The 12,738-nt window shown below is 54.6% G+C and overlaps 3 protein-coding genes across 3 annotated transcripts; 2 read left to right on the forward strand and 1 right to left on the reverse strand.

Moving 5' to 3' along the window:
* Positions 1 to 24: 24 nt before the first annotated feature.
* CGCA056_v009744 (Uncharacterized protein) lies at positions 25 to 5,477 on the forward strand (the record flags this gene model as incomplete). The annotated part of the gene is made up of 3 exons (XM_037324991.1): positions 25 to 2,281; positions 2,330 to 3,752; positions 3,812 to 5,477. 3 exons carry the CDS (start codon positions 25 to 27, stop codon positions 5,475 to 5,477), a joined length of 5,346 nt encoding a protein of 1,781 aa, XP_037176162.1.
* A 726-nt stretch (positions 5,478 to 6,203) lies between these two features.
* Positions 6,204 to 6,797, reverse strand: rbm8a-a (RNA-binding protein 8A-A; the record flags this gene model as incomplete). The annotated part of the gene is made up of 2 exons (XM_037324992.1): positions 6,204 to 6,464; positions 6,537 to 6,797. The coding sequence occupies 2 exons, from the start codon at positions 6,795 to 6,797 to the stop codon at positions 6,204 to 6,206; spliced, it is 522 nt and encodes a 173-aa protein (XP_037176161.1).
* Positions 6,798 to 10,104: 3,307 nt separating this feature from the next.
* On the forward strand, positions 10,105 to 12,369 carry CGCA056_v009746 (Heterokaryon incompatibility protein 6, OR allele; the record flags this gene model as incomplete). Its single annotated transcript, XM_037324993.1, has 1 exon — positions 10,105 to 12,369. The coding sequence occupies one exon, from the start codon at positions 10,105 to 10,107 to the stop codon at positions 12,367 to 12,369; it is 2,265 nt and encodes a 754-aa protein (XP_037176159.1).
* Positions 12,370 to 12,738: the final 369 nt, after the last annotated feature.

Consider the following 12,738-nt stretch of genomic DNA (forward strand, 5'->3'; position numbering starts at 1 on the left):
CATTGATATTAGCCCCCTCTCGCCATGCCGAGTGCGCCATATTGGGGCGATCTGTCGGGCCCCAAATCTGCCAGACGCCAGCGACGCCAGTCTGAGGATTTTAGTCTGCCAGAACGCAGACCATCTCCCATTGATCAGCTGGACCCTATGACAACGGACAAACCTCTTCCTGCCCCTCCCCCAAAGTCAAACCGCACCTCTCTCCAGACGACAAACACCGAGGCCGTCACCGAGTCGACCCTCAGTCCCTTCGTCTCACCTACAGCCTCCAGCTTCCCAGACGAAGGCCTTGCCCCGCGCCCGCCTACCTTTCCCTACGGCGAGTCGCAATACCCAGAAGACCAGCAGGCTGAGAGGCGCCAGCGACGACGCAGAGAGCGCAACGAGCAGGAGGAGATTTCTCCCATCGAGCCCTACGACCTGCCCGCGGGCGCCACGCCTCCAGCAGCTCCCGATGTGCCCAAGGGCCCTCCCGTGAGCTACAGAAACCCGTACGGCAACGGCGGGCTGCCTTATACACATGCCGCCTCAGGATCTCGCCCTCCGCGACACCCCAGCCCGCTGGTGAGCCCAGACGACGGAGACATCATGAATCCCGAGGGATACTACAGGGACCCCGCGCCCGAGAGAGAGGCTGCGCCGCCGCAGCAAGTACAGCAGCAACATCAGCAGCAGAACACGCCGCTCGATCGCGCCCAGACGCTCGATGTAAACGAGAGGCCCCGCGAGTCCAAGGGCTCGTCGAGAAGGAGGTCAGAAGGACATAGGAAATCTTCAGGAGGAGGATCCAGAAAGTTCGCCAACGACCGCTCTCCACTTCAAAGACTCGAGCTGACGCTCGACAGCATCACCAAAGAGGAGAAGCGAGCTCGTGTCGAGGCTGCGGAGCGCCGCGCGAGAGAGAAGGCTGCGGCAGCTGCAGCGCAGAACCCCGACCTCCTCCAACCTCCTGAAGCGACACACCGCGCGCCGCGATCGAAGCCACGGCAACAACAGCAACAACCGCCCGTGATCAAGCAGGAGCCTCAAAGGCCGCTTCCTGAACCTCCCCAGCAACCGACCGCTTCGGTTCCGCAAGTGCGATTCAGCGACGTTTCGTACGACGAGGATGACTGGCGGGGCACAGCGCCTGAGCAGCAGGCTAATGTCGCTGCTCCCAGAGGAGCCCCTCCGCAACAACACCCAGAAGACAGACGGCATGCGCCGGCGCGCGTGTCGCTCGATGATGCGCGGCGGCAGCCTCGATATGTGTCGGAAGAGGAAGGGTACTATGGTGGCCAATATCAGCAGAGAGCGCCTGCGATGGCTGCTACAAGACATGCGCCAGCTCCCTCCGGGGGTGTTCCTCAGAGAAGTGTCAGCTTGCGTGAAGAACCTAGACAGGCGCCACCAGAAAACTCAGGCATTCCTAAGCGTAACTTGAGCTTCCGTGAGCGCGCTGCAAAGAATGATCTGAACCTCCCCAAGGCCGCTGTTGACAGAGATCTGAGCCCAGAGACAAGCCCTGAGCCGACGCCGCCGGTGAAGGGTTCTCGGAGACCTAGCTGGTCTCTCACTAGGAGTGGGAGCAACAAGCTTAAGAAGCAACCAAAGGGTGACCCGTGGTTCAACATTCGACAGGATGCTGAGAAGAAGTATGAGAACATCGACTTCCGCAACGCGGCTTTGGATGAGTCGGCGGCTGCGAAGGGTGGCCCTCCCTTCAAGAGGTCCGCGTCGCACGCGGCGCATGAACAGGCATTGCCCCCGGACGCCACGCATGAAGAGGTCAGACGAGCCGGGATTCCCAGTAAGGCTGCGAGGTTAATTGGCATTGAATCTGGAGGAGTCCAACGACGTGCTACGGCACCTATCAGTCGCCGTGATTATGAGCACGACGACGAGGCTTACTTTGAGCCCGTCGCATCAGGTGGCCGTGGCGATGAAGCTCAGCACGCGTCTCACAAAGCGGCGACTGAGCGCGGCAGACAGTATGAGAGGGACTACTACTCTGACGACGAGGAGTACGATGAGCGCGGTCACCGCATCACCAACAAGCTGTATCACGGCCGCGATAGCTTCCGCCCTGGCGAGGGTACGTACAAGCCGCCCAAGTACCTCGACGAGTGGAAAAAGGCAACAGTTGGCAGTTTGTCTGGCTCCCTTCTGGATCTCAGCGACGATCAACTTCCCACGCTCGATAAGAACACGCCATGGTGGGAGGGAAGTGGAAAGCGCAGAGGAAGCGCCTCTCGGCCGCGCAAGGCGGAAGCATTTGATGGCGAGTACGATGAGACTAATGGTAAGTAATGTGACGGCAAGGTCAATCAACAATGCTAACAATGGGCAGCTCCCACGAGGTTCAAACCACCACTGTATCTCAAGTGTGGCCCTCTGTTGAGGTACTGCGGACTGAAGCACGAGAAGATCCCTCCCCGCGCCAGGAACGCTGCAGCCACTGAACGAACCATGTGGCGTGGCTCAGTGATGATCGTGACGCAGGACAGCGACTCTTCGTACGAGATTGCGCCGACCTTGCGGCTGTTTGTGCAGCCCCTTGAGCTGCTTCCACCGCCACCGCAGATCATCCCCGGAGAGCAGGACCTACCTCCGGAGTACGTGGACCCGATTGCGGGCATGCCGAGGTTGGGGAGACGGGGTGAAACTCTCTACGTCCGACCCGTAGACCACCTCGAGGAGGCCAAGGACTTGTCGAGAGATGAGACAGACAATGGCCTGTTTGAGAAAACAAAGAGTCCCCCGGATGTCCCGCCGGCGGATGGGTCTCTGGACTACCCCGGATCTTTCTCAAGTCGCCGCAAGCGTGTCAAGCTTGATGGAGAAAAGGTCTCCAAATACAAGGACGTCCGCGGATTCCGACTGCACTCAGAGCGCGGCTGCACCTTCTGGCGCTTCAATATCGAGATAGAACTCCGCGAGAAGCAGCAACGGATCGCTTACCGTATCAACCGCGGCCCTTCGACGGGATTCTGGGTCCCCGCAGCCGGAGAGTCCATGAACATCATGTTCCACAGCTGCAACGGCTTCAGCATGAGCGTGAACCCCGACGACTTTAGCGGACCTGACCCAATGTGGCGCGATGTTTTGAACACGCACCAGTCGCAACCATTCCATGTCATGCTTGGTGGTGGTGATCAGATCTACAACGACTGCTTGATGGACCAGAGTAAGCAATTCCGCGAGTGGTTGATGATCAAGAACCCCCTGCATAAGCACAATGCGCCATTCACCCCCACGATGCAGGACGAATTGGAAAGGGCCTATCTCGAAAGATATTGCATGTGGTTTTCCCAAGGTCTCTTCGGCCTGGCCAACTCGCAGATTCCCATGGTCAACATGTGGGATGATCACGACATTTCAGACGGGTTCGGCTCGTACGGTCACCACGATATGAGTTCGCCAGTATTTTCTGGTCTCGGCAACGTTGCTTTCAAGTACTATATGCTTTTCCAGCATCAAAGCGTCCCTGGCGAGACAGAGACTTCAGAGCCTAGCTGGATTCTTGGCACTCAACCCGGTCCCTACATCAATGAGCAGAGTCGCAGCTTGTTCGTCGAGTTGGGCTCCAAGGTTGCGCTGTTGGCTGTGGATGCCAGAACTGAGCGGACGGAAGGTGATGTCGTTAGCGAGGACACCTGGCAGCACATGATGGACCGCTGCTACGACGAGCTCAGGAATGGCAGAACTCAGCATCTGCTGGTTTTGCTGGGCGTGCCGATTGCATACCCCAGACTGGTCTGGTTGGAGAACATGTGAGTTGCCCCTGAACCCCGAATTCTTCCAGCATAAGAATATGTACTAACAGACACAGTCTCACCTCAAGAGCCATGGATCCTGTCAAGGCTCTCGGCAAGCTGGGAATGCTTGGCAACACTTTGAACCACATTGACGGTGGTGTTGAGGTCTTGGATGATCTGAACGACCACTGGACTGCCAAGAACCACAAGAAGGAGCGAGAGATTGTAATCCAGGACATGCAAGACTTAGCAGCGGACAAGTCAGTCAGAGTCACCTTCCTCAGTGGTGACGTTCACCTTGCGGCTGTTGGCCAGTTCTACGCCAACCCCAAGCTCAACCTGCCCAAGCACAAGGACTTCCGCTACATGCCCAACGTCATTTCATCGGCCATCGTCAACACCCCTCCCCCTGATCTTATGGCGGACATCCTGAACAAACGCAACAAGGTTCACCACTTTGACGACTCGACTGATGAAAACATGATCCCGCTCTTCGGCCACGGAGTCGACGGCAAGCCCCGGAACAACAAGCACCTGCTGCCGCATCGCAACTGGTGTTCCATTCGTGAATGGGCTCCCGGTACCACGCCGCCCCCCACGCCTCCCTTGTCGGCCTACGATGGAAGCCCTAGCCCGCCTCCGAGCCGTGGCGGTGGTCTTTTGCGCCGCTTCTCCTCGAACAAGGGTCCTGGTTACCGCCCTGACATTCAAAAGGACTCTCCACAGGACCCCTCTCGGCCTCCCATCTCCAACAGCGGCAAGACGGGCGGTCTGTTCCGAAGGCTCTCGCGTCGTAACTCGACTGACGGGGGCCGGCCGGCTGAACCCGCCAAGCCGAAGCGTTCAATGTCGTTGACACGCAACTTCTTCAGTCGCAAGAACAGCAAGAAGTCACGGCCTGATGACGGCGGCATCAACGGCAATTGGGGAGAGGAAGACGACGACAGAGGTTCCATTAGCACGGCCGAAGACGGACACTATGGTTACGACACCTACGATGACAGACCGGCGGTGCAGCCCCGTGTAAGGGGAATGGGACTTCGCGGAGGTGGCGGCCACGATGAATACAACTCTGGCGATGATTCGTACTTCACGGCTCGGCCAGCCGCGCGCATGAGGGGCGCGCCTATTCCGCAGGGCCCGCAACACAATGAATTCCAACCTGGTGACGAGTCTCAATTTAGCGCTCGTCCACCGACTCGCGCTCGCACTATGAGTACTGAGCGTTCGGCCGCTATGCCGCCACCCAGGCCATTCCATCGTACCCCCACCGGCTTGTCGATCAAGCAGCAGAAGAACGCCGATAAGTTCTCCGTGGATCTCGAGGGTGGTTTGGACATTTGTCTGAATGTCGAGGTTAATCCTAAGGACCCCACCGGCATCACGACGCAGTATAGACTGCTCGTTCCGCGTCTGTTCTGGGATGACGCGAACGAGGCTGGAGCTCTGCAGCAGCCTGCCCCAGCCGGCTTCAAGCGCTTCTTCAGCTTGAAGAAGAAGGACACTGGCCGCCGCCCGTCTCAGGATGTGGGAAGTGAGGAGCAATTTGACCGTACTCCCTCTGGCCGGCCGCAGACTGGAATGCCTCCCGCCGGACGGGAAGCGTATGATGTGCCAAGGACGGCCGCGAGGTACGAGTCACCTGGGGGCTACGACTCGTCTCGAACATATGACTCTTCTCAGCGGTATGATTCGCCTGCGAGGTATGAGCAGCCGCAAGCTGCAGGCGGAAGGAGGTGAAAGGAATTCGCACGATGAATGGGGATGGATTAATGAGCTTGCTTTTTCTTTTTCTGTGGGAGCCAGGTTTTGGTCTCCCGAATATTCGTTCATGGCATATTGAATTCGGGCATCATCGCATTGGCATTGCGAAGGAGTAAGATTGACGAGGGCACAAAAGTTTTTGGATCGCCGGTCCCTCGGACTAGGAGTTTCGGTACCTTATCTGCATGGCTGATGCCTTAATGACGACTATGACCTCGATTGTCCCGCGTACATGAGTGATGTGCATTTCAATTGGAAGATGAGTTTACATTAATCAAGTAGTTTATGAGGACGAATCAGCACACGGAGGCGGGGTATGAAAAACGTATTGGAGCAGAAGCTCTGTTCATGTTCAAAACGTTTGGATCCATCTATCCCAACCGTCTCGATGCGCAGTAATGTTTTTATGATATCAAACTTTTTGTAGTCTGTCGCTCGTTAGCATCCTTTTGGCACCAGTAATAGCACACCGTGCAACCAACCTTTTTGGACTCAGTAACATATGCCGACGTGTTTCCCGCAGTATCTGTCCCTGAGACTGCGACACATCGGCAAGGCCAGCTTTTCTGGCCTTCTATCTCCTTTCCCGCGTGATTCTACATCCCGTCATGTCGTCTCCCATCTTACTGCACCCACGACAAGTTTTCGTTGATACTTGAGGGGTAAAAGCTATTGTTCGGAAGCGAGTCCAAGACCGCATAATTACTGGATATCTTCACCGTCCTTGGCACCTCCGGCATCCCTCTCGGCGCTCCTGCTCCTGCTGCGGCTGCGACTGCGTCCGCGGCCGCGGTTCTGGGCCCTCGCGCCACCGCGGGCGTTGGCGCCGCCCTTGCCGCCGGGGGGAGGGCGGACGAAGGCGAAGTCGACGTAGACGGTCTGGTCGAGGAGCTTGGTCTCGTGGGCGTCGTTGATGGCGGCGCGGGCTTCGGAGAGGGTTGCGTATTCGATGAGGGCGTAGCCCTGTCGGACGGGTTAGCGTGTCTGCTCATACGGCCTTTCTTGGCTCTTGGTATGGGGGGAAAAGGGACGTACCTTGACGTAACCGCTTCGTCTGTCGAGGTTGAGGTGCAGGTTCTTAATCTCGCCGTACTCGCCAAACTTGTCCTGGATGGTCTCCTCGTCGGCCTCCTCGTGGACGTTGGTGACCATTACGATCCAGCCCTCGATGGAGCGGACGGCGGTGGCGCGGCCGTGGGTCTGCATCTCGGACTCGTTGCGGGCGGGCGCGCCGCCTGTTGCTTGGGCGGCGGAGGGGGAGGGGGGGTTGTCGATTTCCATTTCTACGTCGGCCATTTTCGCGGTTGTGTTTTGGGTGGTGCCGGGTTGAGTTGGGTGTCGGTGGAAAGGCGGTTGGCGAGACGCGGGAGGAGATGTTTGGGTTACGTCGTTGAGAGGTGAGGTGAGGGTGTATGAATCGTGGGTTTCGTATGGCGGGGCGCGGTGGGAGTTGTGGTGAACGAGGCTGAGGATTGTTGCCGACGATGGCAGAAACAACTGGAAAAAAGTGGAGGGACGTTGGATTTCGGAAGGTACGTATCTGGAGCTTGTGCACGGGCTTGCGGGTGGCTTTCTGATGAGTGGGTGTGAGAGCTGGCCAATGGTGAGAGCTTCACATCTTGATCGGAAAGCCTCAATGACACGAAATCAAGATTTGAAGCTGTCATTTGCTGCCTAGAGTCTCCTTGAGTGTTCCGATTACATTTATATGTATTATCAAGTCTTGAGTCTACGCCATGAACTTGGAAGTAAAACAGAAGCACCACACAAGACTTCATTGAGAACTTTCATGTAAACCGGCCTGAAGAGTCTCTGGGAACAATCCACCACGGTATGATTACTAATCATGGATGCTCAACATACGTCATGGCCTTGATCCAGCAGTAAGCTGGCAGTCGGCTGTAAAATTAAGTCAGGAACACGTGGATAATGACACCGGCTTCATATCACTATGGAAGCAGCCGAACACCCGCCTCAGCCCTATCCACCGTTCAAAGACAGCCTGGCCTGAATCCAAGATTGACGAGGCGTTCTTCACGTCGTCGTCTCAGAAGATTTGAGACGAACGGTCATCTGGTTTCACTGCTGAGCCTCGTTCTCACCTTCAGGACGGGTGTCTGAAGCAAATGATGATACCCCACCGAAGGGCCAACAATGCCCAGGGTGTTGGCCGCTAAATTGCTGCCTACGATATTTTGGGGACGCAGGACAGGTGAAGGTCCAGCTGCTCAGGGGTGAATGCTGCAAATCATGGCATGGGAGAAGTGCGACCTGCGGCCTGCCAGCATGGGAGATTGGATGCCGAGGAAGCGAAAAATGCAGTGCAGCATGGGAAGACGCAAGCCAAGCAGGACGTGAGAGTGAGAGATTTGGGGCACGGCGGCCGGGATGATGGTTGTTTCATCGTTTCCGTTTCACGACGCCGGGGATAACGGACGGCTTCGGCACAGGGGTGGTGGAGGGCGACTCGTCGATCAGCATCGCGAAATGCTTTCCCCTGGTTTAATTGTCGCCGTCTGGTTCGTCGCTTGGCAGATTTGTACGGAGATGAAAATCCGCAGTCCATGCAACCCTTTAGCCAAGACACAAAGCCTGCTGTACCTTTTTCGTTCCTTCTTACCGTCCTACCAAGCACTGTCCGCGTATTCTGGGCCCATTGCCCATTGAGAGGAGGGGAAGGGGGAGACTTTTTTGTGTTAAATTATGTGGATTGGACAAGATCCTTGGCGGATGCGTGTTGTTTGCACTGCCTCGAGGGGGTGAGATTGTTGGTTTTTATAAGTGGTGTGTTTGCGATATAATTGAGGAGGTATTTCCATTGCCCCTGGATTTATTTGAAGAAGGATCTTGTTGGATGCACTGCGTTTTTCGTGACTTTTCCTCGAGAAACATCTTCCCCAGTGATTGGCTGTCAATCCTTTTGATCTTTCCCAGTCGATCCGTCCGCATCAGCAGATCGCGAACGACCACCGTCCTCTCACACTTCGCGACAATCGTAATCACTACATCCCGTCAAAATGGTGGTCCAAGAACAGCCTCAGCCAATGGCGCAGACCATGCAGCCAAACCAGCCGCAACAAAACCCCAACGAGCTTACGAAGGAGGAGAAGGATAACGAAGACAAGAAGACTTGGACCTGTGTAAGTCGAGACCCTCTTTGATGATCGTGGAGACGTGGACGAGCGAGTTCGCTAATCGGACGTCGTTGCAGGCCCAATGCTGCTCCAGCTGCCTTGATTGCATCATGATGTGCATGCGCTCTTAAGATGTCGAATCGATCATTCGAAAAAATTTCAAAATCACGACAGGTGCTGGAGCTCTGGACATCTCCAAGCGTGTTGGGTCAGGATTCGGCGCTCGGGGTTCCTTTTGGGGGATGTGGTACGCGGCCTTTTTGATTGCGATTTCCGATGGGCGATGGATACCTCTTGACAGTGGGAGTTTTGGGCGTTTGGTTTCTGAATGACGGCGGCGGCCGCGCACCCCGAGTGCCTCACGATATTCTTCTTCAGACTCTGAAACGGAGTGCGCTTTTGAAGCGCTTTTGAAGCGCTTTTGCAATGACTACAAAGATGACACCAAACAATTGATTCGCGATGATGACTTGCGCGCCGAGGTTGCTGATCCATAGCCGGCTGCTTGATATCAGGGTGACAGCGCTGAACATCCTCCAGGACCGTCTATTTGCAGATGAAATCGATGATTCTGGTGCAATCATCAACAGGCGTAACGTAGTCCTGAATATCGGGACAGCCTCCAGATGCCGGGTGCCGGAGACTGTGTGGAGACCGGCACCGGCGTGGTCTCGGTGAAGTCTCCACTCGAGTCCGTTTCCGCTTCCCGGACAAGACCAAGTTCGAGATAGCTGCACGTAATTATGTCAGATTCTCTTGTCCCAGCCTACATAAATAAATCATGTTCTTCTGGAAGAATTTGATCCTGGGTTTACAAGACAAAGAGCCTGGCTTTTCTCAGAAAGTCATTTGCCTTGAGCGAATTCTAGGTATGAATCTACCAACGCCAGCACTATGGGCGCTGTGGCTCACACTGATAGCGACAATGCACCGCTAAAGGCGCTGAAGGCCCCATGCCACTAATCGGGCTACCTGCTCTCACAACAAAAGCCGCCTGTCGTTGTTCCCATGACACCTCAGATATCTTCTTTGGACTATCGGTCATAACTTGGCTCTGTGTTCCAAATGAAGGGCATTTTATAAACAATCGAAGTATAAGTAGGAATAGATGATCAGCACCAGAGACGCCAACAAACACAAAAATGAGGGCATAGGCGGGAATAGAGACGGCGAGGTGACGAACTTTTCCTCTATTCTCAGTGCGGAACACCATCTGTAAGTGAAGACTTGCGATCGTGAAAATCATGTCGGTGGCTTGCTATCTTTGCATCAGGATTCGCCTGCTATGGGATCTTTGTCGCTAGAGACCGCGAGAAGCGCTGATGTAGCGGCAGAAGGAACTTCGGTAATTAGACTGCTGCCTTGATGAGGTGTGATCCGCTAATGGCTCTTCAGCTGATACTTAAGCATGAGTGCTTCCTTCGCGCAGCGCATCTGGCGAGAGCGGACACCAGCGAGCGCAATTAGCGATGCCGTACGAGTACCACCCGCTGCAGGGCGCAGACATTCGTCTGCTCACGATCGAGCCTCTGGAGGATGGCGAAGACTTCTCAGCTCCCATCCGCTGCACTCTTGGTCATGTTGATTTGGAGGCATTGGCGAGAGGTTCAGGCTTCAAGGGCCAGAATCACGTCTGGCCGGAGACCGAGTCGACTCGTGATGTAGCTGCAATCTTCAGAGACCCCGAAGACGCGAAAGCCCTGATACGAGTCGGCGATGCCACCAAGAGCACCGTTGAAGAATCGCCGGACTGGAAGGATAATGATAATGACTTACCATGGAGGCACGACTGGGGTGACTTTCTCGCCCTGTCTTACGTTTGGGGCCCGCCAACTCCAGTTCAACACATTGTGCTCAATGGCCACCAATTTCCCGTCGGACCAAACCTATTCCAGGCTCTTCTGCACCTCCGTCCAAACGAGAGAATCCGCCAAGGTTTCAAACTGTGGATCGACGCCATCTGTATCAACCAAGAAGACATCGCAGAGAGAAGCGCGCAGGTCGGCCGCATGCAAGACATTTATGCGGCAGCGTGGCAGGTCGTCATCTGGCTAGGCCCAGAAGCTGATGACAGCGAGCTGGGAATGTCTGCTTTGAGCTGGGTTGCTGCTAGGAACAGAACTCCCTCCCCATACGGTGGTTTCTACCGCGAAAGCACAAAGATCGATGCCCGTCCGCTGTTCATTATCTGGGGAACATTCAAAAGTCCTTTGAAGAAGACAGTCTACAAAGCGTTGTTTTCGCTACTTTCCAGGCCTTACTGGCAAAGGATGTGGATCTTGCAAGAGGTGGCCATGGCCCGCCCCGATGCGCCGGTTGTCTGTGGCAAGAGTTGCTTGCCGTGGAGGGATATCCATGAAGCCGCTGCGTTCATCAGCAACGATGAGACGAGGTTCGGGCGTGAGCTTGTGGGCAGCACCCGGCCCAGGATACTCGATTCTTGGTCTTTCGAGTTTGCGAGAGACAGAGTTGTTCAAGAGAGGGATTGGTCATCAGAGAGAATGTGGAATCTTCTAATGGACATGACCAAGGTCCAGGAGAATCAGAGGGAGATCACACCTGAGGAAGACAATAGGCACCCCTTTGAAATCTTACAGCCCCTCATCTTAGCAAGAGACGCAAAGATCACAGAAGAGAAAGACAGAGTGTATGGCATCTTGGGTATCAGGGCGATTGCAGACAGGGTCGACATCACCCCCAACTACAAGCTTTCCATGGAGACGATATATCGCGACTTTACGGCGCAGCTTGTCTCAAAAGGCAACTTGGAAATACTTCGATTCGTGTCGAAAGACGGAGGCCGCGTTCGAGCGCAGTGGAATCTGGAAGATGTTCCCTCCGCCTTAAGCTATCGAAAGCTGACGCCCGTCGTTGGACCTATGCTAAACTCCTTTTCGAGATCAGACAAGCAGGATTTGATTGGCACGACATGCCACCACGAGCTCCCTACATGGGCTGTCTGCTGGACTTGCAAGCCTGCGCCTACAGCCCAGCTACGAGGTCCTTATTGTGCAGGTGGTGTGGGAGGACTCTCACCTCCAGTCATTTCGCCAGATGACCATAGCCTCACAGTTCAAGGGATCATCTTCGACACTATTGGCAGCCTGGGGTCGTTTCACTCCGCAGAGGTAGACGATACCTACCCCCAGAATGCCATTCCGACCACCCACAGTACTTATGGCGGACTCGAAGACACCAGAAATGCCTTGTGGCGTACTCTCCTTGGTGACACAACAGTAGACGGTGGTATACAAGCCTCAGAAGCGGGAGCCTGGTTGCTTGACCCCAAGATTTGGAACCAAGGTGTCGCGGGCGTCTTCACGAACGGCTTCGGTCTAGACGAGCTCATGTCTCGAAATAAGAAGCTTGTCTTAGGCGGCCACACACTGGAGCAACTCATCTCCGGTGTCGTTCGGTCTGAGTGGGGGCAGAAGCTCAAGAGCACTGAGAGGATCTATAATCCGACTGAGGAGCAGCGTGAGGTGTTGTCCTGGGCGATGAATGTGACAGCCTGGAGAAGGCTCATTGGAACCACGGCGGGGAGGATTGGGCTTGTGCCAGCTGCGGCCAGAGCTGAGGACAAGATTGCGGTCTTGCGGGGGTGCAATACACCGATGGTTCTCAGGGGTTCGGAGAATCGATGGAAGGTCGTTGGGGAGTGCTACGTGCATGGCATTATGCGAGGAGAGGTCATATCTAGTGCATCAGAGGTAAGCCATATTACCTTGTGTTAGCAACCTAATCAAGCTTTTTTTTAGCGATATTCCAGCACGCTTCGTGAAGTCCTATTGAGTTGATCAGGCTGGATTGTCCTTCCACTAAGAAACATTATCCACCCACATATGCATAGCGACCCTCACTCATTTGCGTTTACCCTTGCTAAAACCCCTGCAAATGCGGGATTTTTGGGTTTTAGCTACACTACTACTTTAAACGTTAATTAGTATTATCTTTTCGTTATTTTCTATTATTTCTATTATTATTTATTAATTATAGATAATATATAATAATTATATAGTATTATAAATTTAAATTCATATTATTACTAATATAGTTATGTATCTTTTATAATAGAACTTATTAACGCTATATTTCTAGTTATA

This window comes from Colletotrichum aenigma (genome assembly GCF_013390185.1).
Source record: "Colletotrichum aenigma strain Cg56 chromosome Unknown KSG_Cg56_contig06, whole genome shotgun sequence".
Classification (NCBI taxonomy): domain Eukaryota; kingdom Fungi; phylum Ascomycota; class Sordariomycetes; order Glomerellales; family Glomerellaceae; genus Colletotrichum; species Colletotrichum aenigma.